The sequence below is a fragment of the Phodopus roborovskii genome, unplaced genomic scaffold (genome assembly GCF_943737965.1).
Source record: "Phodopus roborovskii unplaced genomic scaffold, PHOROB, whole genome shotgun sequence".
In the NCBI taxonomy this organism is placed as follows: Eukaryota; Metazoa; Chordata; class Mammalia; order Rodentia; family Cricetidae; genus Phodopus; species Phodopus roborovskii.
In genome coordinates, this window is record NW_026126192.1 from 88,980 (window position 1) to 115,050 (window position 26,071).

A 26,071-nucleotide genomic window follows, 5' to 3' on the forward strand; every position below is an offset into this window, starting at 1 on the left:
GGGCAACCTGAGTTACAAAACAAGATCCAGGCCAGGCTAAGCTGTGTGGTGAGACTTTAGCTCCAAAATAACAACAGAAAGGAACTATTTACGTTCCTAAATAGTGTCTGTTTCTTAAGAAGTCTCTCTGGGACTGAGGGCTGGACAATTGGTTCAGCTGTTAAGAACACTTGTTGCTCTTGCAGAGGACTTGATTTTGATTCCCAGCCCCCACACCATCGGCCACAACCATATGTAACTCCAGGTCCAGGAAATCTGGTGCTGTCTTCTGACTTCTGATGGCACCAAGCATGTACAAGGTGCCAATACATACATTCAGGAAAAATACTAACATACATAAAATAAAATAATAAAAAAGAAGTCTCTTGGGACTGGTAGCTCGATGGCAGAATGGTTGCCTAGTCTGTGGCCTGCTGCAATATGCCTTGCTAGCTCAGCACTTGGAAGTCTAAAGTTGGAGATGCCATGAGTTTGAGGCCAGCCTTAGATACACAATGAATTTTAAGCTAGCCTGGCTGACTTAGTGAAACCCTGTCTCAAAATGAGCAAGACAAAGCAAAACAGTACAACAACAAAAAAAAAATTTGAAGACAGCGACCCTCCTGTTGTTGGATATCTAGAACTTGTATTTCCAGCAACCTAGAGAAGACCTAGAAAAGCAGAGTGTCCCATCAGGAGAACCTAGGGGCCACTGATTGTTTCAGCCATGCACAGGTGGCAGGTCAGGTAAGTACAATGGTTGGTGCTTATTCTACAAGTACTTGAAAGACTGATCTATGGCACTGACACTACCAGAAGACTGTCTAAAATTCTTATTCTAACATGCATAATTCACTGCCTACATTGGTTGTTGAAGCTTTGCCTGTATCATTGTTCCATTAATTTTGGTGAGCTTGTATTTAAAGGTCAATAAGAATATGCTTTATTAAGCCTGACCAAACAAACTCAAGAATAATTGTGAGGCTGAGGTATATAGGTCAGCAACAGAACATACCCTTAGAATGAACAAGACTCTGGTTTTATGTACTAGCACTAAAGAGGAGGAGCAGTAGTGATAGGAGAGAAATAGTTGTTGTTCTAATGTAGAAGTATCCACTACTGTGTTTAAGGAAACAAAGGGAAAGAGCCCCTGGCTGAGTCCTATCGATATGGCTATTTTTTGGAAAGTCCTAGGTGTGATGAGTCACACCTATCCCAGCACTGGTAGGGCTGAATCAGAAGGATGTTCTGGGCTATAGTGTAAGATATTGTCTTCGAATCCCCCAAGACAGCGCCCCTTACCAGCAGGAAGTAGTTTGGAAAGAACGACGCCCAAATTCCCAAATATTGTGTATAAATGTTTGTTTTCATTTAATTGGACTTTGTTATATAAAATTAAATAAAAAAAAAAGATATTGTCACAAACAACAGAAAATAAAAATAGAAAAGGGGAGGCCGGTGAGATGGCTGCAGGTAAAGACACCTACCACCAAATCTGATAACCTGACTTCAATCCCCAGGATCCACATGATGAGAAGAGAGAGAGAAATCCCTCAAGGAAAGTTTTCCTCTGGCTTTCAGACTTGTAGCATGGCACACATGCTTGCACACACATGCACTCAAACTTAATAAAAAAGGTGGAGGAAGAAGAGGCAGAAGAGGATGAGGGAGAGGAGGTGAGGGAGGAGCAGATAGAGGAGAAGGAAGAGGAGGTGAGGGAGGAGCAGATAGAGGAGGAAGAAGAGGAGGGAGGGAAAGAGAAAGTAGATGAAAAGGAGGAGGAGAGGAAGAAATGGGAAACAGAAAAAACAGCAGCTAGATGTTAGGTCTTGTTTTTAAATTATGGTAACAACTTATTTAGGATAAATTACATAGACCTGTGGTGCTTAGCTACTTTTGTCATTAATTGTTTAGCCTCGCTTAGATCCAGTACTTTGGAAGGCTCCTCCATGCTTCCTTATGGTTAAAACCCTCCAGCAGTAATCAATACTCAATGAAAACTTCTCCTCTGCATGTTGGTGATTTCCACTTGAAGCTTCTTAACCCAAGGCAGGGACAGTATTGCCACAATGAGATGTGAAGGTTTCTAATAACGTTTTTTTAAATGTCTTGTTTTTGAGACAGGGTTTTGAAATTTGTAGCCCTGGCTAGCCTAGAACTCTCTATGTAGACCAAGCTAGCCTGGAACTCACAAAGATCTCCTGCCTCTGCCTGCTTGGTGCTGGAATTAAAGACATGTGTCACCACAAGAAGCACAACAGCTCTCACTTCTTTTCATTATTAGCACCAAAGACTATCCTGATATTATTATGAGTCTCATCTGAATTTCAATACAAATCACTAGATGATGCTCCTGCTTCGTCTCCTTAGAGTGACTCACACAGCTGAAAGCCTAAATGATTCTAAAAAAGATGCCATTTTAAAGTGATATGTGGCCGTCATTTCCATGCAGGCTAGCAACATGTGACACTTGTCCTTTTGGGGGCCCTTAGCCCACCCTTAGCACATGAAAGTACTTCTACACTGAAGTTTTGCCTTTTTATTTTAATACACTGAGTTTCAAGGTACATGGCTTTGCACATGCTAGGCAAGCCCTTTACCCTTGAGATAGATCTTCAGTCCTACAGGGTTTTTTTTTGGGGGGGGGAGAGAAAGAATGAAGAAAGAGAGACCACAATTTGAAAATAGCAAGAAATGAAAAAATAGTTTCTTATATAACACTTCTCTAACATTTCTTTGTGTGTAAAATATGTCCTGGAGATATCTAAACATTATCAAGAACAGTAATAAACCCCAATAAACTTGCAGAAGGAGTAGGAAGAGGAGGAGGAGCAGAAGGAGAAGGAAGAGGAGGAGAAGAAGGAAAAAAAGAAAAAGAAAAAGAAGCCACTGCTCCTGTTGTATCCTGTGGGATGTCCAAAAAGGCCAAACAGGTTTGAAAGTTATACTGGAGATAGGTTCAGCAAAACAGAAACTAGAAAGAGGATGCAAAACTGTACCTAGCCATACCATCAACAATCCAGCTGAAGTGACAGAATTTTTGTTGTCTTAACTTTATGTTTAGACTATTGCTATTTTGGTTAATGAACTTGGTTTGGAAATTAGTGTTTGAAGGGTAAAAGAAATGCTAACTCACACATTTCTCCCTCACTTCTCTTCAGATAGTCTGCCCATGGTTTCCTGCTTCCTAACCCGCTGCTAGCCATTATTGCAGAGCATAAATTGGTGGTAGGCACTTACTCCCGTAGAAAAATCAATTTGCGCATCTTTTATCACTTTTACTTTCTATGTGTGAGAATTGAATTAACACTGTCTAGGGAAACAAAGAGGTACAAATATAGATGCCCTCTGTAGTTTTTCTAGCAGTCTCCAGGAATAGTTGGCTGGCTTGGAAATAGTATATTTGTTTTGAGAATGGAGTCTCAAGCCTGTCCCCAGGCTTCACCACTGTGATTTTGCCACCTCTTTGACCCTCAATTCTTTCACCTGGAGACAGGATGGTAAATCATAAAACCACTGTGAAGATTAAATGAGTTGATACATTTGAAGCCCTTATCACAGACTCTGGCTCATAGTAATTGCCTGTAAGGTGCTCATTGTTGTTGCTCTTAGTTGAAGATTGTTGCGAGAATGTAACACAATAATACATATAAGTTACTTCACTCAGTGTCTGGTAAACAGTAAGAACGCTATAAGCAAATGGTCCTTTCCTTCCTTTTCTCTTTCAGTTTGAAAGAATTGGTGATTGTAATTTATACTAATTATACTTTCAAGGGGATGAACAAGGCAAACCACTGAGTATTGGAATCTAAGTGTTTGTGAAGATAAAGGGCTGTCATGCAATAACCCAACTGTGCCTTTATCGGGCTGCCCTCCTTCCTGTTTCGCTAGGCAGCCTTTCCTGATGTCAACTCAACCAGTTAATCTCTCAGTCACTTGACATGTAGCTATATATACACACGAGAATATGTGCATGCATCCTGTGCTGCAAGCATTTCCAGAGAAACTTATCTTTATCACTGTGTGGTGAAACACTGAGGAAATGTTCAAGTTTTAGTCTTCACAAAGCAATGAGTACAAAATAACTCTGGGAGATACTTACCCACAATGAAGAGATGGTTACACCATCTTATTTAGTGCCTTATGGTTTTACTCATTCCTTTACAAATGTTATTATTTGTTTGATTCTTAGGCAACTCTAGAGGTGGGTATGTCAGGTATTATAATCATTGCTACTTGGCAGATAAAAACTGGATCATAGCCTACTTGACAAAAGTCAGTAATAGAAACTGGCTTGAAACCAGACTCTTTATCTCTGACTTCAAGCATTCTCACAGCCCATCTAATTATTTTTTAAAGCTAGGTATTTCATACCCAGGACTTTAAATATTATATAATCATTGAGCAACATACCACCTTTGTAAATGGTGCATTTACATGATACTGTTATATAAAGTTTTGTGTAAATAAGAAAATGAAGACACAGCCAGGTGGTGCATACCTATAATGCTAGCACTCGGGAGGCAGAGACAGATTAATGTCTGAGTTAGAGGCCAGCATGGTCTACAGAATGAGTTCCAGGACAGCCAGGGCTGTTACAGAGAGACCCTGTCTCTAAAAACCAAAAAATAATAATAATGAAGGGCTGGAGAGATGGCTTCCTGGGTAAAGGAGCTTTTCATGCAAGCCTGGCGGGCCCAAGTTCCATTCCTAAAACCCACAATGGAAGGAGAAAATCGACTACTGAAAGTGTCTCCATACTTGCTGAGGTGTGCCACTCGCGTGTGCGCGCACACACACACATACACTCATATAATAATAATAATAATAATAATAATAATAATAATAATACTTTAAAAGCACAAAATTATACTGGAGAGATAATGGAACTAGGTTACAACTCAGTCTAATATGTTATTTTTTATTCATACTTTTTATTCATATTCTATACCTCATTTCTCTTTTCTTCCCTCCTGTCTCTCTTTCTTAAGATTTCTTTCTCTTCCTTTTTAAAACTAGTTTACTTTCAAAGTAATGCTCACCATTTTTGAGCTGGTGAATCCACCGCTTTCTCAGCTCTTCAGTTGGGGAGAAAACATAGAGAGGTCCTTCATCATATACAACCTGGAGTAATAGACACACCAAATTTCAAGGTTAGAATTCAGAGAATAGAAGAAAATCTTAGAGCAATGAGTGAATCTTAAGGCACAACACTGTATAAATGTTGTATAAAAGGAAGAGAAAGCCAGGATCTTCAGTTAGCAGTGGTTTTGGGGTCAAGGTAATCAGTTGAAGAATTCCTGAACTATTCATGTCCAGGGACATAAGACTTCAAAGTTCTTAGCTTTTGAATACTTTTAAGTCCTCTTGATGTATGTTTTAACTTATGTGCCCACTTAGTCCACAATGTCTTTTTTAGCATTTGGTAGAGTTTTTTTTTTCTTTAACAAAGACTATTTTATGATCTCAGTATTAAATTTTGCTTTATATGGTAAGCTTTGAATAGTATTTATGGGGTTTGGGGCTTGGAAAAGAGGGAGTAAATTTTTAATTTGTGACTATTAAAACCCTTGCCAGTGGCTTTCTCTCATTAACATTTGCCATAACAAATTTAGAACTACAAATTCACTTCAAATTGAATACATATATAACAGGGACTATCATCAAATCAGTATTTATATTTTAACACTTACCAAGTTCACTATGTTGGATATAACACAGATGCATAAAAAATAAAAGATTTGGTTCTTTTATAAATCATGGTGATTTATAACTGTAATCCCATCACTCAGGACACTGAAACAGGAGGATGGTAAATTCTAGGCTAGCCTGAGATACATAGTGAAATAGTGTCTCAAGAAACATTATTGGATCTAACCTTCACAAAGTTAGGAGGTATCATACAATGAATTCTAAAGTTAAATATTAGTTATTTTTGAATTTAAAATTATTTTTATTTATAAAATGCCGTTCTTCATCGTCTCTTCATGCAGCCAAACAAGATCATGTTCAAAGACAGTTGGGATAAAAAATGTCACAAACACTCGTCCTTCACAAGTTTTCTAACTGTCAGCCAGGAAAGAAGTCATTTTACATTCTTCTTTTTGCTTGTTGGTCTTGCTGTGCTCATATGTCCATGACAGAAAGCCCCCTCCCCTGAGACTTTCCACTTCCTTTTCTGGCTTTCACTGCTGCTGAGGCTGCTACATTCACCAAATGTGGCCTACACAGTTCTCAGGATACAGGCAAGCTGTTTTGAAGCCCAAATTTGAAGCCCAAATTGTACTCTTTTCTATGGCTTACACTGCACTATCAAAAAGATGTTCTTCGCCTGTTTCAGACTATCTGGGAATTTAGGTTTATGTCTAATAAGCCTTCCCCACACTGAACTTCCTAATATTACCCCTTCCCTCCCCTTTCCTGTCTTTTCAACCCATCTGGCCGCCATTAAATAGCCATGCAGAGCCAGAAGGAAGTGAAATGATCAGTCAACAAGCAGAATGTCTTTCTTAATTCAGCCACCATAAACAAGACAGTATAGTAGGACTCCTATTGACTTATAATCTTTTTTGGGGTGTAGATATAGAAAGAAACTGTATTAGATAAGGAAAATACAAAAGCAAATATGCTTGTCAATCTCATATATTGTGTGTAAAATTTTAAAATATAAATAAGCAAGCCTTTGCTGGATGGCCAGGAGGCTTCTGCTGCATATTTACTAAATGAAGGTCTTTGAATAGCAAATATATCTCATTTGCAACTCAGAAGCATCTTGTAAGAAACTGACAGCCATTTTCATGCATATTAGCATTCAAAGAATAAGACCTCTATCTCTAAGACTCCATGGGAGGGCAGAATCCTAACTTCCATGTGACTAACCAACAAACACAGCTGTCCTAATCTCATTTACACCAACCTACCCTTTGTTTGCTTTTATGTGGCTTCAAAAGAAATCATTAATCTTACAAGTGACACAGCTGAGGTATAAAATTAGCCAGTCCCACCTTTACTGTAGATAAGACCTCTGACATAGGGTTAATTATACTAGTGGTTGCCTAGGTTACCTTTCAGAGATCTCCAAGGTCTCTTATCAACCACTATCACCAGTTCTGTCTGGGTGTGGTAGCACCCACTACAGTTAGTAACTCTGTAATCCCAGCAACTGGGAGGCTATGGTAGGAGGATTGTAAATTTGAGATCTGCCTTACATCTCATAGAGAGACCTCCACTTTTTAAAAGAAAAAACTGGAGGACAGATTTTGTTGATCTGTCCTGGAAGGCATCACCCTTCCTGTGGAGTGTGTGTGTGTGTGTGTGTGTGTGTGTGTGTGTGTGTGTGTGTGGTGGGTGGGATGGGAGGGTGGTGGTGGGGGCATGGGAGGGAGAGAGGAATGGAGAGAGAGGGAACTGGGATGGATATGTAAACGAAGAAAAATAAATAAATAAATAAATAAATAAATAAATGGAGGAGAGAAGAAGATTAACATGGAGCGATTTAAAATAGAGAGGGAGAGGACTAAGAGGGAGATGAGGGTTAGGGAGGAGAGGAAGAGGCTTAGAGCAAAGGGGAAGAAGGGTAGGAGAGGGATTGGGGGACAGAGAGTGGGTGAGAGAGATAGAGACAGGGAGAGAGAGAGAGTTGGGAGGGGTAGGATGGAGAGAGAGAGGGAATTAGGAGAAACTTGGGCCTATGTAGATTCCCAAATGATGATCTAGTGGAGCCAAAAACTCCACCCTCGTACCATGTCATTTTCTGAAGACATTTCCCATGAAAAGCCATGACAATTGACTGTGCATTGGCCCATGACTGATTAGCTTTAACCACCTGTCTCCATACCTTAAATTACCCCACTTATTTTTCCAATAAATGTCCTTCAACCCTTGCAGGGAAGACAATTTGACACTTGCATCTCCTACTTCCACAGCTGTCTGCCTTGTAAATGACCTCTTTCTCACTTGGAAACTCATCTCAGTGAGTGGCATACTATGCAGTGGGCCAAATAGGCCTGGTTTCCTAACATGACTTCCTTGACTACTTCAATTCCTGCTCACTGGGACCTAGTATCCTTTATCAGATCCCTAATTACTTCATTACAGAGGATTTTCCAGAGTGGGCCAGATAAAATAACTCACCTGGAATGGGTACGGGAACCTTTCAATGATTGAAATCTGTTCCATCTCACTAGACTCCTCACCCCTCCTCTGTAATAAAAGAAGGAAGGAAGCATGGTTACCTATGGAAGTTGTGGTGGTTTGAATAAGAATGTCCCCATTGCTTTACATATATTTGAATACTTGGTCCCTGATTGGTGGAACTTTTGGGGGAAGGATTAGGACATGTGGTCTTATTGGAGGAAGTGTCACTGGGGCCAGGCTTTGGGGTACCAAAAAACCTCCCAGCTTCCAAGTTGTGGGTCAAAATGTAGGCTCTCAGCTATTGCTGTGGATATGCCTTTACTCTACCATCATGGACTCTAACCCACTGAAACCATAGTCACCAAATTAAACACTTTCTTTTACAAGTTGTTTTGGACATGGTGTTCTATCACAGTAATAGAAAAATAACTTAAGACAGAAGTGCTGCTCTTTTATGAATTTCTTTAGGTTTTGGGAATCTTCTACCATGGATTCAGAAAACATTTGCAAAAAAATTAGTTCTTATTTTTTAGAAAATATTTATTGTGTGTGTGTGTGTGTGTGTGTGTGTGTGTGTGTGTGTGTGTGTGAGCGTGAAATGCCCACAGATTCCAGAAAAGGACATGTTATACCCAGGAGCTGGAGTTATGACAATTGTCAGCCATCCATTGTGGGTGCTGGGAACTGTACTTATGCCCTCTGCAAGAACAGCAATTGCTCTTAACTACTGAGCCAACACTTCAGGCCCCAAAATAAGTTCATAATTATTACTTCCCACAGACTTATAGACATTTCAAATCATTAGCAAAAATGTAGCTTCTCAATAATTGGTGCTAGGAACTGGATAGCTATTTCACATCACACACCAATGTAAAGTTCAGATGGATTGAAGAGCATAAAATGAAAGCAGAACTATGGTGGAATGGGGTTGTAGCTCAGTACTAAAGGGAGATCAAGCCAACCTGGGCTACCTGAGGTACAGAGTGAAACTGTCAAAAATGCAAACAGAAAAAGAAAGACAGAAACAAAAAGATGAAAGTGCTATGTGTGGTGGCATTTGCATTTCTTATTACCACCTGGGAGGCAGAGGTCAATTTCTGTAAGTTCAAGGCCAGCCTGGTCAGCTGGAAATACATAGTGAGACCATTTATCAGAGAGAGAGAGAGAGAGAGAGAGAGAGAGAGAGAGAGAGAGAGAGAGAGGGACAAAGATGGAGAAAAGAAGATGAAGGGAAAGGATGAAGGAGGAAAGAAACTGCTGTGTGGGTAGAATAAAATAAACCAAAATCAAATTTAAAGATTAAAAAACTGGAAGAGCCATGCAGTGGAGGCACACACCTTTAATCTCAAGACTCGGGAGTCAGAGGAAGGTGGATCTCAGAGTTCGAGACCAGTCTGGTCTAAAAGAGCTAGTTCCAGGACAGTCAGAGCTGTCCTGTTACACAAAGAAGCCCTGTCTCAAACAAACAAAAAACTGGAAGAATATTTTCAACACACTAATATTAACAAAAGAATAATACTCTTATATCAAGATGTCTTTGTAAGTGTTAGAAACACAGTAAATATCTCAATAAATGTAGCCAAAAGATGAATCTGCAACTCACAAATGAAAAAATAGAAATGAGTAATATTGTTCAGTCTTATAAGAAACAAGTCAGCAATGAAATATTATGTTTCTTCTCTGAAAAATTAACTAGCATTTAAAATATCTCATGTTTTAAAGATGTATAAAATGCCACCCTACATAGTTTATAGAACTATAAAATGCCACAACTCCACTTCTGAAAAATGAAATGGAATAGAAACAAAAAGAACGGAAGCATTGGGTCTGGAGAGATGGTTCATCAGTTAAGAGCACTGGCTAATTTTGCAAAGGAGTGGGTTTAACTCTCAGGATGCACACCTCAGCTCACAAACACCTGTAACTTCAGGTCCAGTGAATCTAACTCCCTAGTCTGGCCTCCATTCATACCAGGCATGCACACACTCACTGCATTTATACACATGCAGACAAAACACTCAAACACCTTAAAAATGTTTGGGGCTGAAGATGGCTCAGCAGTTACAAGCTCTTGCTAACCTGCAAAAGACCAAGATTTGGTTCCCAGTACCTACTTGGAAGCTCACAATTGCCTGTAACTTCAGTTCCATGAGATCCTACACTAGATCTGATGCAGTGTACTGGCCTCCACTGGCACCAGGTACCAGGCATGTACGTGGTGCCATGCATGCAAACATTCACAAAATAATAAACCTGAAAAGTAAGGGTGGGGTGCTGAAGAGATGAGTCAGCAGTTAAGACCACTGGCTATTCTTGCAGAGGACCCAGGCTTGATGCTGAACACCAATACTGCAATTTACAAATGTAGGTAACTCCAATTCCAGAGAATCTGACTTCCGCTTCTAGACATACATACATTCAAAACACCCATACAAATAAAATAATAAAAATAGTTTTAAAAAAGTGCAAAGGAACAACAAACAGTCTCAGAAAGTAAAGGCACTTTTCACCAAGCCTGGTGACCTGAGTTCAATCTCCAGGAACTCCATGGTCGAAGGTGAGAACTGATTTCTTCAAGTTGTCTTCTGCCTTCCATATTTATGCTGTGGCGCATTTGCACCCACCCATTTACACAAAATAGACAGACAGATGATAGATAGATAGATAGATAGATAGATAGATACATCAAAAATGTAGCCAGGTGTGTTGGTACACGCCTTTAATTATAGCACTCAGGAGGCAGAGGCAGGTGGATCTCTGACTTTAAGTTTGGCCTGTTCTACGTAGTAAATTCCTAGCCAGCTAGGGCTCCATACTCCCAAATAAATAAACAAACAAATAAGTAAATAAAGATAGATAGATAGAAAAATAGACAGATAAATAGATAGATAGATACAATAAAATAATTTTAAAGGGAAAAGAAAGACATGATGGGAGATGTCATTCTGTGAATATGTTTCTTGTATTGGTTAATGAATAAAGCACTGTTGGCCAATAGGAAAGCAAGATAGGTGGGACTAGGAGACAAGGAGAATTCGGCGGGAGAGGTAGGAGAGATTCAAAATGTAGGACCAGGGGAGCAGAACCCTGGACCCTCTCTCTGGTAAGATAACACCATGTGGAAACACTTAGATCGATAAAAATGATTTAATATTTAAGTTAGAGCTAGCCAATAAGTAATGCTAGTAACAGGCCAACAGCATTATATCTAATACAGTGTCTCTGTGTGTTATTTGGGGCTGGTGTGGCAATGGGACCAGGCCAGCGGGAAAACATGCTCGTAACAAAGACATCTGACTTGGACCGCTGGCTTCCACATCCATACAAAAAAGTATACATGCATTTACATACATTCATACCACACACGCACAAAAAAATAAGTAAAAAATTTAAAACACCAACTTCCTCCCCCCACAAAAAAGATAGCTTGGAAAGCAAGATATATAATATATAGATGCATGTGTATTGCTAGTGGAGAAAAATATATTTAAACCTGTATGTACCAGTATGAGTATGATAATTACTTAAGTGGATAATGAGGTTATACATCTTTTTATCTTAGTTTTGTGATTTCTTTATTTTTCCATTTTCTATACTAGATATGCATAGTCTTATAAACAGGAAAAATAAGATGACAAAAAAATCAACTCAATAATCAGCAGGTACTATTCCCTGGAAAAACCCTGGGAATTCGGGGAGGGGGGATAAACAATAAGATATTAAAGAATATAATTTAGGGGCTGGAGAGATAACTGAGTAGTTAAAATCACTCACAGTTCTTGTAAATGACCCAGGTTTAATTCCCAGCACCCATGTGGTGGCTAACAACCATCTGTAAGTCTAGCTCCAGGGGATCCAATGCCTTCCCTGGTCCCTTCAGGTACAAGGCAAGAATGTAGTGCACAGATATACATACAGGTAAAACACCCATGCACACACAATAATAATTATTGTGAATTTTTTTTTAAAAAGAAAAAAATAGGCTTTAGCCGGGCATTGGTGGTGCATGACTTTAATCCCAGGACTCGGGAGGCGAGGCAGGCAGATCTCTGTGAGTTTGAGAGCAGCCTGCTCTACAGAGCTAGTTTCAGGACAGCCAAGGCTACACAGAGAAACTAAAAGAAAAAAACGGCTTTAATTTCATGACCATAATATCAGTACTTGGAGGGTGGAGTTAGAATTGCAAAGAATTAAAGGTCAGTCTGAGTTGCATGGTGAATTTCAGGCCAGTCTAGGTTACAGAGTAGGACTCAAAATAAACAAACAAACAAATAAATAAAGTTCTTTAAAATAATCTCCTGTGATTCAGCCTTTTCATGGAGACCCACTCAAGTCATAACTCTAACATTGGCACTTGAAAGAGGAAAACCAATTCTCTGCCCATTGTGAGAGGCCAATACATCATTAATTTAATTTGGGTGTTATAAAGTTATTCAGGTTAAGTGTGCACCAATTCATGGAAGACTGAAGACTTTTCAGGCTGGAAAGTTGGCTCAGTGGTTAAGAGTACATATGAAACTACCCACCCAAGAGGATTCAAGCTTGATCCCAAGAAGCCACAGCCACTCACAACCACCTGAAATTCTAACTCAGGAATCTGACAGTAGCCTCTGTATACACACCACAAACACACACACACACACACACACACACACACACACACACACACACACACACACACGGTTAAAAATAAAATAAATTTTCAAACAAAGCAAGCAAATTCTCTTTTGGCAAATTCTTTTTTAATCTCTCTCTCTATGTATGTATGTGTGTGTGTGTGTATGTATGTACTTATTTTCAGGAGCTTGACTGTGGAGGGCAGAGGACAGCCTCAGCTGTCAGTCCTCATCTTCTACCTTCTTTGAGACATGCTCACGTTTTTTAGCTGTTGCAAATGCCAGACTAATTGGACCTTGAGCTTACAAGAATTCTGTCTCTGCCTCCCATCTTTCAGGAAGTGTGCATGCACTCCTGGGTCTGGCTTTAGTTGGGTTCCAGGGATTCTCAAGACCTCAGACTTCTCTGGCAAGCACTTTACCACTGAACCATCGCCTGAATGACAAACTGTTCTTTCCTTCTTTCATTTTTGCTTTCTATCTGTTTCGTGTGTGTGTGTGTGTGTGTGTGTGTGTGTGTGTGTGTGTGTGTGTGTGTGTGTGTGTGTGTCCACAGTTCTCATGTGGAGGTGAGCAGACAATTTTCAGGAGTTGGTTCTCTCCTTCCACTATGTGAGGTTCAGGAATAGAACTAAAGTCGTCAGGCTTGGCAGCAATTCCCCTTACCCACTTGGTCATCTCACTGCCTCCTGATGAAGAGTTTGTAAAGAAACAAAACTGTTCTACAATGCACTATAACAGCACTTTCCTATGGTGTATTTGTAAGTTCCAATCGCCTTACAAACTGCAGCTCCCCCTCTTTGACACTAACTTCTTACCGGAATCTGTCTTTCTGGTGGAGGATTTTTTTCAGGAACTACTGTTTCAACGCAGGTGATCTTCTCAACATCTATTGAACCTTTCTTACTGCCTCTTCTCTGAAGGAATGAGGAAGAAAATGCAGGAAGATTAAGAATGATCAAGCAACCAGACGTTTATACATTGTTATCATCCCCTGTAGTGAGGCAGCACACATACTCTATCAGAAGCTGGTTTCTCTTTGTTTTTTGAGACAGCAATCTCACTATATAGCCCTGACTGGCCTGGAACTCACTATGTAGACCAGAGTTCTAGCATTAGTGAGTGCCTCCTTGCCTAGCCAAAAAAAAAAAAAAAAAAAAAATGTTATTTTTAAAGTAAAAAATAATCCAACATCTACCTAACCTTTAAATACCAAATCAAAACAGATGACAAGGAAGAATAAATGATTATAGGCAATTTTGTCACAGGAAACAAAAAGGCAGGCTGGCGGTAGTGACAAACACATGTAATCCCAGCACTCACGGTGTGGAGACATTGGCCATTGGTGGGGTGGGGGTGAGGGTGTGTTAGGTGTGAGTTCCAGGACAGAGAAACCCTGTCTCAAAACAACAAACAAACAAACAAAAAAACTAAATCAAGCTGGGAGGTGGTAACGCACACCTTTAAATCTCAGCACTCGGGAGGCATAGGCAGGCATATCTCTGTGAGTTCAAGACCAGCCTGGTCTATAAGAGCTAGTTCCAGGACAGCTTCCAAAGCCACAGAGAAACCCTGTCTCGAAAAACGAAAAGAAGCCAATGCAAAACAAACCCAAAAAACAACAGACCAAACCAAACAAAATGACAACAAAAAGAGATAAAAGGCAATGCTGAATCCTTGGATTGTATTCTCAGCAAGCATATAATGAACTGTTACCAACTGCAAGGTTCCATGACAGACATACTGAACAGCTTCTAACACTCTTGAATTTTTCCCTGGCATGATTGCACCTAGTCCTGGTCTAGGAAATATTTTTTAGAGTTTGATGTACTTAGGTCTGTTTTCTTTCTACAACCCCCTTGCCCAGTGCCCCTATCTCATGTCTAAATCCTTGAAATGGGGAAATTCAGACTTCACATTTGGGAAACTTACCCCACGATCAAAGTCATACTCATAGTAGGAAAGTTTTTGCACAGTCAAGAGAAATAGGCGCTTCTTAAAGTTTAAAGGTGAGGTTTTCTTTTTCTGTTGGGAGCGCTTCAGAAAGATGCTCTCCAGGATCACTGCTGCCATGACTTCCACTCTCCAGAACTCACTTGTATGCTGTGGATAATGCAAGGTTTTGAGATTTTAGCACAATCATCTCTATCCCTCCTGGTTCCACCCCAGTCTTTGTTACCTGTTTTAACCAAACCCAAATGTGCAACACAAGAAAGGAGCCTTACTTATTTCCTAACCTCCTCCTTCCACAGTCTCCAATTCTGTCAAATTTCAGGTACAGTGAATGTACACTGAACAAAGCCTGGCTTCTTGTGTAAGGGAACTGGTTCTAGATAACCAACGACATATGCCAGGGCGTTTGGCAATGTCTAGACACCACTTCCACTTTACACTACTTACCCTTTAATGACACATGGCCAGAATCTGTAAATGGCAAAAAATCTCTGTGAAACTCTTGACCCTAATATTCTCAGAAAGCATCATTCAGGTACCAGAATTTCACTAAGGCAGATACTGGTCTTTCAGTTCCAAGTTTCCTAAACAATAAATGTAATTTTTCAGAAGTTGACCCATTCAGGTCTGTAGCCAAAAGGACATTGAAAGGTTCACCTGTACTTGTGAACATACATACAATAACTGCCATTCAACTGATTTAGCTCATCCCTTACTGTCTGGATTACAAAGGAGAGAAGCTTGGTTTTCAAGTTGAAAATAGCTTTATTGCAGTGTATTTGGGCTTTGGCCTCCAGCTCCCGTTTCTTTAGATGGTTCCTTCTAGATGGTACCAGGTAAAAGTGATGTAACTACTGAGCAGTGCTTAAGAGCACTTGTTGCTCTAGCAGGCAACCAGCATTCCATTTCCAGAACCCACATGATTGCAACCACCCATAACTCCGGTTCCAGTAGATTAGGTGCCTTCTTCTGACCTCCAAGGACACCAGACATGCAAGTGGTGTATATGTGTACATGTAGACCAACACTCATAACTGTACAACAAAATTAAATATTAAATTGTCCTTTTCTAAAAGAGAAAAGCAATGTAACTATGTTGCTATTAAGGATGCTAGCTGTACTCATGTAGGAAGAACAATATGCTTAGAATACTCTAAAAAATTCTATAAAATCATCAAAGAGTCTTTGGAATACACGGCCTTGCATGATGGAGACTCAACCACTGAGACACATCACTAGCTCCTTTTCAATTTTTATTATATTTTTGACACTGTATCTCCTGGGTAGCTTATGCTTGCCTTCAACTCATTTGGTGGCCCAGACAGGCCTGTTCTGCTGCCTCCACATCTAGAGTACTATGTAAATTATAGGCCTGCAGCACCAGGCATGGCTCGCCAATGGCTTCTTCAGACAGACACACAAACACCACATCAATCCACTTACAGTTTATGTACAATTTTACCAATTCTAAACTTTCATTAGAAACATAAGTGAAAAGAGGACAGTCATAAAGACAGACCAGAGAGTAAAATGATTTGTCAGATCTCCTAGGACCTTTCTTAGAAGCAGGGGTTCTTTCCTCCCAAGGAGTGTGCAGATGTATTTTCATTAAATCCTTTTGCTTTTGGTGGCACTATGGGAACCAGATAAGTAAAGTTGGAACTTTTCCTTTTTATCTGAAAAGCTGATTTTATTTTTTTTCCCAGTAAGAAGATAAATGTCATCTTTTTTTTTTTTAAGCCTGGTGCTATTCCCAGGTATTTTGCTCTTTCTCGAGGCATAGACAGTTCTAGTATCATGAAGAGAAGACGAGAATGGATTCAAAGAATATCAGAATGCTCAAAATGACCTTTGCCTTCTATGTATTGCACAGCTACTGCCTTTTCTGCCAGTGCACTGGGTTAATGTTTTATTGCTGATCTTTGAAGAAAAATGATGCAGAAATGCAAACCTTTCCCCACAACTTGCTACAGGAGTCTCCTTTCTTGGCCTCTGCCTAAAATGGACTCCCACCAGAGTGACAAGCTGACAAGATTATGAGCAATCAGTCCTACCTTCACTTTCAGCTCAAATTCCAAAGAAGTTCCTCTTAATAGCACAGTCCTCTCTTTACTCACAAGTAGTGGTAACAGAGCAACAATACTCTAATCTTATTAGCTGCTGAGTCATGGAGACCCTTGTAATAATATCACTCTTGCTTCATGGTGAATTATAATTAAGTACCTTTTCAGACCCACATTACAGAAGGCAAAATAAAGCCCTAAGAAAACCGAGTAAGCAGTAAAGATGATCAAAAGCATTGCAACAAACCATGTCCAATTGTGGGTATGTGCTAGAGAGCAAAGCGCTTGAGGACTTTTTCCTTCAGTTGTGTTATGGGATCTTAGTGGACACACTCCTTGCTTAGACACAGCATTGACTTCAGTCCAGATAATGTCCTTTCATGTCCTGTAAGACATGTGCTTATGTGAAAAAGAAAAAAAGACATGTGCTGAGTGTTGCCTCTGCCTGCCTCCTGCTTTCCTCTCTCCCTCCCTCCCTTCCTCCCTCCCTTCTTTCCTTTAACAAATACAATTCATACAACAGGAAGCCTTCTGTCTCTCTAAAATGCCAGTACTGAGCTAAGGTTTAGTGCTGGTCTAAGTATGAGGAAGTGAGTAACCATCACCCCTCTGAGCAAGCAGTGAAATGGCCTCTACCTCTAGACAATTGAACTGCATGGTTATTGTAATTCCCATAGTTTGGTATCCCCTTGACTTTCTTTCTCATTCCTTAGAAGGCAATACAGACTTACACAACCTCAAAATATGGTGGTTATTCCTTAGACTTCTCTGGTCAATTAGCCAATAATAGAAAAGGAGAAACATTTATATCTGCATCTTCTAGAAGGCTGGTATAGTGTAGAGGACTGCTCAGTGTTAGCAGGTAGAGCCTTGTAGCTACTTACTGTGGGAAGCTCTCATTTTGCCTCTAACAATTCCATTGGCTAATACAGGCAATCCCACCACAAAGTACGTATGACAAGGGCTGCCTCTGTGTGTGTTAATCAAGGGGTGGGAGACAGGGTGGAAACAGAAGTGACAGAAATGTCACATATGCTGAGAGAGGTTCAAACAGATGATGAAAAAGAAAAGGGAGAAAAATAATAGAAAATCTAAGTTGTTTGTGTGACATATAGTTTCAGGGTTATAACATTAAAGTCTGAATACAAAGAATACACAAAGTGACCTTTTGCAGCCGCTCAACTCTGTGTGTAGCAGTGGAATCCAGAAAGAAGAAGCCAGTTAGTAAGAGGTCAGTCATCATACAAACATCACTGTGCCAAGGAATTAACACAAATAGCACTTGAAGAGTCAATAAATGAAAGCATCACTGGCCATTACCCTTGCCTGTGATAAGAGAAAACACTACTCAGAACAACACTAGAGCAATATTCAGTAAGCTATACAGCTTGCCTATGTTTGAAGAGAGTTGATGAGATAGATGTGAGTCAATAGTACCTCAAACAACTACTTAACCAGAATATTCGAGAGGTATCATTTTCTCATTATTCCTCCTTTAAAGTTCTGGGTAATTGACCATCAAGTATCTGGTCTTTTCTATTCTCTCCGTAGAAGTATAGAAGAGAATTCCTGTTCCAGTGTCATTTATCTGTTAGGCACTTTTTATTATTTTATTATTTATGTATGTGGTGCTGGGAATGAAACCCAGGACCTTATGTATCCTTGTCTAGAGCTCTACCACTGAGCATGTTCCAGCTTCTGGACAGCATCTTCTATGTGTTATTCCATGTATTCTTCACAACAAACATAAAGAATCTAATAATTGTAGACTATATGACTTGTCCACTGTCATTCATCTATAGCTCCCACTGTATAGTTCTTGTAGGTTCTGTAGCATGCATTTACTTCCCAGATTGAGTTAGGCTGAATTCCATTTGTTGGCCACAAAGTCCCATGTAGCCCAGGTTATCAACAAACTTTCTGTGTGGTCAAGGATGTCCTTGGCCTTCTGATCCTCTCCAGCCTCTTATCCCCTGAGTTATAGGCCTACACCACCAAACCCAGTTTGTGTGGTAATGTCAAACCCAGTGACTCTTCCTTTTCCTTCCTTTGAGACAGAGTCTCACTATGTCTCCCTGACTGTCCTACAACTCTCTATGTAGACCAGACTGGCTTTAAACACACATAGATCCTCCTGCCTCTGCCACCCAATTTCTAGGATTAAAGGCGTGCACCACCACACCCAGGCAGAAGAAAGGTCTTTAAAATGTCAACTCCATAGCAACAAAGCAACCCAATTATTAGTGACAAGTTCCAAAAAAAAAAAAACAGTTTAGACTCTATTGGAACCTCTTTATTTTGTCAGCATTACAGGTGACCAAATTCATGGGAAACACTAACAGTGTTGCTGCTTTATTTTTCAGTTGACTTTCTGTTTCCCTTTGGTTAAAACATTTATTTTTCCCTATTATGTTAAAATAACAAATTCATTGTAGAAAAACTTTCAAGTTCAGGGATATTAAAAATAAAAAAATCAATTACAAATCTCATATATAGATGTATTAGTATTTTGGCATATTCTTCATTTTTCTGTGCAGATTTCTTATTGTATTTGGAATCATATTGCACACATATAGTTTTCTTGTGTTTAAATTATTCATCTGTCCATGCAATAATGCTTTTTGCCAAAAATAGTTTCTTTTTTGTTTTGTTTTGTTTTGTTTTGAGACAGGGTTTCTCTGTATTGTTTTGAACCTGTCCTGGAACTCGCTCTGTAGACGAGTCTGGCCTTAAACTCAGAGATCTGCCTGACTCTGCAGCAGAGTGCTGGGATTAAAGGGGTGCGCCGCCAATGCCCGGCTTAAAATAAAAAGTTTCTAAGATTCTTGTTGGACATTATTCCTAGCCAAGCCTGTGTAGTAAGCATGTCATCTAAGCACTCAGGAAGCTAAGACAGGAGGATCACATAGCTTAAGGCCAGGCTGGGTTGTACAGTAAAACCCTGTCTTGAAATCTAAATAAAAAGAGCAATACCACCACCACCAATAATTAATAATAATGATGAAGACAAATTGGAGAGATAGCTCAGCAGTTAAGAAGAGTGCTTGCTGCTTTTCTAGAGGATCCAAGTTCAGTTCCCAGCATCCATACCAGCCATTCAGAACTGCCTATAACTCCAGCTCAAGGGAAGCTGTCACTCTCTGTAGGCATCAGCATACACTAACACATACATGTACACCACACACACAATCACATACTCACCAAACACAGACAAACCATATATACACAATGACACGCATACACACAGATACAAGCAGACCCATACCACAGACAACAGCATCATCTATACAAACATACATACCACACACAATGCATAAAGAAATATGGAGCCAGGTGTTGGTGGCACACACCTTTAATGCCAGCACTCGAGAGGCAGAGACAGGCAGATCTCCGTGAGTTCGAGGCCAGCCTGGCCTACAGAGAAAGTTCCAGGATAGACTCCAAAGTTACACAGAGAAACCCTGGCTCAACAAACAAAAAACAAAACAAAACAACAACAACAACAACAACAAAAAAAAAACGGAATGTAAAAGAAAAGAAGTACGGAAACTGTGTATGCATTTTGCATTTTGATCCATATTGCCAAAACACCTTCCAGAAATAGCATGGCAATTCCTGCTCCCGAGAGCAGGCTGTGACAGCCCTAGCCCCCTTTTCTCTCCATCCTTACGTCATTTTTACTCCATTTGCACTCGTCTTTCATGCTGACTTTATTGTACACTAGCTTTGTCACCCTGTCAGAGATCTCACACTCCAGTTTGTTTTCATCTCCTCCTAACTCTCTAAACTTTCTTTCTAGGAGTGAGACTTTATTTTCACTTTGGTAAAGAGTCAGCAGTGAGAAAAGCTGAGGCTCAAATAGCCAGTGTTACCCAAAGTTTTTGCGTGCCGTGACTTATTTGAAGAGGGCTTTCAAAGAGTGGGAAGTGGGGAGGAATGCCTGTGATTAAATAGTCCGGGTTATAAAGTTCTCAGATCATACTCAATTACTGTATAGGACCCCTCCATAACAAACTGAAAGTTACACGTGGCCCAATTGTGTCACGCTCCTCAGAGGTGTGTTCCCCTCCCCCTCTCCTGATGGCTTCATGCATAACCAATCAAGTTTAGAGTAAAATAAGTCAGTCTCCTCTGTAACAACAACTACTTCTTCCTCCTCCTCCCCTCTCCACTCTCCTCTTTCTTCTCTCCCTTCATGAAACAAGGTCTTGCTCTGCAGTTCAGATTGATCTAGAATGCCAGGATATCCTCTTGTCTCAGCCTCCTGAGTGCTGGGATTGAGTGTGTGCCACCACACCCAGCTCTTCTTTAACTGTTTCTTGAACTCTGTTACACTAAAAATTCTAGCCCTCCTTTATCTTCAGGAATTAGCACTGCTGAGGGAAAAGTGGACATACAGACACAAGTGCCTCTTTGGAGAATGCCCAGACTTTGGTTTTCAGCAGCTATATCTTCCCCCTTATAACTAAGTGACTTCCTGCTATGGCTATAGACCACTGCCAAGACACTCTATAGGAAATTTGCTCAAATGGAAATAACAAATCATGGTGACTATTTAATTTGCACCAGGACCCTATAAATAGATGGAAAGTTACACTAGTTCTCCCCAATAAGGCATTTGCAAACAGTTTGAATAAAACATAACAGCCATAAGCAACAGGAATCTGGATGTTTGCACAAGCAAATAGATCAAACAGTCTGTGTTAAACAACAACAACAACAACCCTAGCCAGGTGTGGTAATGTCTACAACAATCCCAGCACACAGGAGAATAAGGCAGAAGGATCTCAAGTTTGAGACTAGTCTGGGATATATAGCCCAGCTAGGTAGGTAAGACCTTATTTCCAAAGAAAATAAACATTGTCAGAACAGAGTGGGTAAGGCAGGCCTTAAGGGAAACTGCATGGGTGTACTACTTTAAGTTTCTATGAGAATCTTTACTTTGTGGCTTATTTCAAACAATTGAGAAAGGCAATAGTACACTTGCTCCAGAAGTGTGTCATACAAAATGAGTGGAGGAGCAGAACTAAAATGTTACACCTAACAGCAAAGAGGGCAGCCTCTGAGCTGTGGGGAGTGTCCCTCCACCCCAGCCTCTGCACTACTACTATTCTGCATCTGGAAAATGCAAGCCCCCCCCCACCACTGCTGCTCTGGAAATGCACAGCAAGGGATACACCTTCCAGCCTTGAGAACTGGCTAGTGAGGAAGATAGAATTCCATTTGGATGTCTGGCCAATCACTGCGGAATGTCTCCATCAGCAAGATCCAAACAATATAGTCTAAATTTCACACCATTTGCCCCTATCCCAACCCTATCAGCTACCAGCAGGGCTCCAGAGGAACAAAATTGGTCATGAGTGCTGAGATACAGCACTTGTCAGGGGACTATTAACAACTGTACGTTTATTTACACAGTAAGTCCTGGCAAGAATGTTCCAAGCAAAGTAGCAGGCCAGTGGGAAGTGGGAAGAGAAAGAAAAAATAGTTCGAGGAGGAAGTGGCAAGATAAATTGGATGCAATTTCAAGGCTATTAAATACTGATTCTGGATCAGGGGACAGTGACCAGGAAAAGAAGGGGAAGGGGAAAGGAAATGAGAGGAGAAATAATGAAGCCAGAAGAAAAGACAGCCATGCACATGGTAGGTAATGCTGAGAGAGAGAGAGAGAGAGAGAGAGAAAAAAAAAACCTTCCAGGGGACCTTAGGGGTTGACCACACTGTCTCGGCTGGGGCGGAGGCTGCTTTCCGCTGGCTCTGTCTCCTACCCACTATTACCACGAGGTTGCCACAGCCTCCACACAAACCTTCCTATAAGCCAGCTCTCATCCTTGTAATATATCTGGCCTGTTGAAGGCTAAAACAAATGGAGGCTGCCCCATGTAACACAGACCTTTCCTCAGTTAGCACTGCTACTTGAGACACTCGAGCTGCTGTTTTAGAGTTTTTGCAGATTAAGCGGCCTCTTAGAATTTCTTCATTTAAGGGTCTCATTGAAACGAGGACACATTTTGCAAACAGTATTTGGTGAAAAAGGCTTGCTTTTACCCTACTGCTGCCTACCGTGTTTCTTTCCCACCAAGAGCTGCAGAGCTCCATTTCCAACATTGGCTACCTTTTCAAATGATCAGCTCGAGTCACTCTTTCCTCACCCCACCACACTGGCCATCTTCAGAAGACCATTACATTCCTCTCCATCATTGGAAGAGAATGCCAGGGTCTTCTGCTGGTGACACACTCTCACTCTCCACGAGCCTCCTCCGACAGCAGATATATGGAACCAGCCATGTTTCCTGTCTGGCCTTTAAGGGTTCCAAGAGAAGTCAGTATGGCTGCTGCCCAGTGTCTGTCTCACCTCAGACCCACCTCAATTCTGACTTAATGCAGGTAGCTTTCCAGATGTAATGAGATGCCGGGACTTGGAAGGTGGATCTCGATCTCGGAAGACACTGGCCCTGGAGACATATTCTTACAGTCCAGAGAGGAAGGACGGTCTGAGCAAACCCCACCCTTTCACAGGCACTCAGTTCCCTTTTTTTGTTTCCTGACTTGAACCAATGCCTTTTTTCTTAGCAATATGGTATCTGGTTCCGTGCTACTGTCCTTATTCTACTCTCCCCACCCTCATTTGTCTGGGACCTCTTTCACTAATAGAATCCAAAATTTTTACCTTCCCTGGGGTTGTTGAGTCCCCTGAGATAATGGGGCTGGACAGAGCAAACGGTCATCAAACTACCCTCCCTGGGGTAAAGGGATGACATACCTAAAGGATTGTTGGGGATGATCAGCACAGGAAGAAGAGAGATACCCAAGCTGGTGAGACACAGAACAAAGCCAGTGTCGTTAAGGTCTTCTGTCCTCTCAGGAGGGGAGACTCAGGGTCATGCAGTTCAACTTGAGGGACAAAGAGGGCTTACTCAGAGACCCTGGAATACATAGCCTGACAGAGGTAGAGACAAGACTTCCCCTGCTGAGTCATTTTCTAAGAAAGCTCTTTTTTTTTCCTACAGATAAATATGCCTGAATATGAGCCCACACAAAGACTTGTGCCCTTCCCCATTTTTGGTGAATGTTCTTTAGCAAATAATTCTTCCTTCAAGATTCAGCTTTATGAGCTGAGCCATGAGGAAATACATTTGGAATCAAGGTACTAGGGTGATGGAGGCTGTGCCATCACAAGTTCAAACCTTTTTTCTTATCCGAGATAAACAATTAATGACATTTTCTTTGATTCTGTAAAGCAATAAACAAGACTAGATGTGTTCCTTGAATCCTGACTGTTACCTCAACAGGTCCCAGCTTCTGTCTTCACTCAGGGGATTCTCCAAAGAAATACAGTCAGTATGCTAGCAGAGTCCCTAGTGTATGACTTCCTTGTCCATCTTCACTCATGGAACACTTTCATATTGCCTTACCCTGAGATGTTATGCCATAATACAGAGTTTTGAAAGCACCAGATTCCATTTAAAGCATTTATAGAATGGCAGGCTGGTAAATCATTCCACTGGTATAGATGGATGAGCACCGAGTGTTATATGGCTCTCCCTACTTCATTGAGGAGTTATATCCTTTCCCTGGCCACATGCAGTAACTGTTCTAGTTACCAATGGAGTGAATACAGATATTCACCATCAGGTAGATGTTCCTTGTCACATGTTCCATCCTTTCTAAAGGTCCATTTGGGGTAGGAATTGCAAGTTAGTAGGAGCACTGTGGGAAATTAAGCAAAGGGGAAGGGAAGATAAAGCAACTTCTTCACCCTATGCTTATAACCACTCATCTAGCACACTCATCCATACCAACAGGACTATGCCCAAACAGTGCCAACAAATAAGCTAGCATAGACTCAAATTACTCCAGAGGGCTGACCGGCAAGATGGTCCAGCAGGTTAATGTACTTGCTGCCAAACCTGATTAGTTGTGTTCAATACCCATGGGATGAGAGGAGGTGGCAGTAGCACTTGTGAAAACACTACTGGGCTTTGCTGATAGCAGCTAAGAGAAATGGCAAGTCATAAACACACATGGTCAATGCAAAAGTCAAGACGACATTGGGCATTTTGTTTGTTTGTTTTGTTTTGGTCGAGACCAGGTTTCTCAGTGGAGCTTTGGAGCCTGCTGTGGAACTGGATTTGTAGACCAGGCTGGCCTTGAACTCACAGAAATCTGCCTGACTCTGACATTGGGCATATATACATACATACATACATACATACATACATACATACATACATATATGTAAAATAGCTAGCGGAAAGTGAATGTCTCACACACTGTGCAATGCCAGACTATACCTAGAGTCTTTTCTTGAAAGGATGAAAATACAGCCTAACTCTCTAATGACCACTAAAAGTTAGAAATTAAAATAAAGTCCATCAGCATGTATTTCAAAATCACCCTAGCATCATGCAAAGCTCAGGAAAAAGAAAAACACATGAAATAGCATGGTCACAATGACTGGTTTCTGGAAATTATTATTATTATTCATAACCACCTAGTTTCTGAAGAATGTTGTTGTCCACAACAACAGCCTGGGAACTGTTATGGGTCATCTTGTCCACAAAGAAAAGTAATAACTAAAAGACAGGACTCATGGCAAGAGCTTCTGCCAATAAGATATAGATAACTCCCTGACTGGAGAGTACATTCTCCCAGCCACTCAAGGACAAGGCCACTGAGCCCACTGGTCCTAGAGAAAGAAAACCCCTTAAACTTGCAGGTGCACTAAATCTCTGTAACCTAGGAAACCTTATTAACTATTCCAAGTTTTGAACTGTCCCATGACCTTGCTTTTAGGCCTAATGAAAATAACAGGCTAGCTTTGAAACTGGCCTTGTTAACTTTTTTGTAAATCCTATAAAAGCTATCTCAATTCTGCCCTCGGGGTCCTCAGTCCTCTACCCCTGTGTGGTGTATGACTGTGGACCCCAGTGCACTTGGAATAAAAACTCCTCATGCTATTTGCAGACCACTTCTCGTGAGTGATTTGGGGTGTCACCTTTCCTGAGTGGGAGCGTGAAGGTCCACGCTCTGCAGGTCTTTCAATCTTGAGTTCTGAGTGCTTTATTTTGGGGAAATTAATGAGGAGAAAAGAAAACAATTGCTGAACAAACTTTGAACTATAAGATGAATAATTTCTGGTGATCTAATATGTAACATAGAGACTGTTTTAATATTCTGTTGCTTATTTGAAATTGGATAAGAGAGCAAACTTCAGTGTCTTATCCGTACAGACACACAGATACACACAGACACACACACACTCTCATAGACAATAATGGATGGTGACAGATGTGTTAATTTGACTGTGGCAGTTATTATACA

General features: G+C 40.7%; 1 protein-coding gene across 2 annotated transcripts in view; it reads right to left on the bottom strand.

Annotated features, from left to right (window-relative positions):
• The window catches only part of Btk (Bruton tyrosine kinase), a 44,682-nt gene extending 21,404 nt beyond the window's left edge, over window positions 1–23,278 (bottom strand). Inside the window, exons 1-5 of one of the 2 annotated variants that reach the window (XM_051179598.1) lie at window positions 23,114–23,278; window positions 14,664–14,834; window positions 13,550–13,648; window positions 8,113–8,181; window positions 5,022–5,103 (exon numbers count right to left, since the gene is read on the bottom strand). In XM_051179598.1, the coding sequence (XP_051035555.1) occupies window positions 5,022–5,103; window positions 8,113–8,181; window positions 13,550–13,648; window positions 14,664–14,804 (391 nt within the window). In that variant the 5' untranslated portion in view covers window positions 14,805–14,834; window positions 23,114–23,278. Of the gene's footprint in view, window positions 1–5,021; window positions 5,104–8,112; window positions 8,182–13,549; window positions 13,649–14,663; window positions 14,835–23,102 lie in introns of both variants that reach the window. The other variant, XM_051179599.1, reaches the window with a different exon arrangement.
• Between the last annotated feature and the right edge of the window lie 2,793 nt (window positions 23,279–26,071).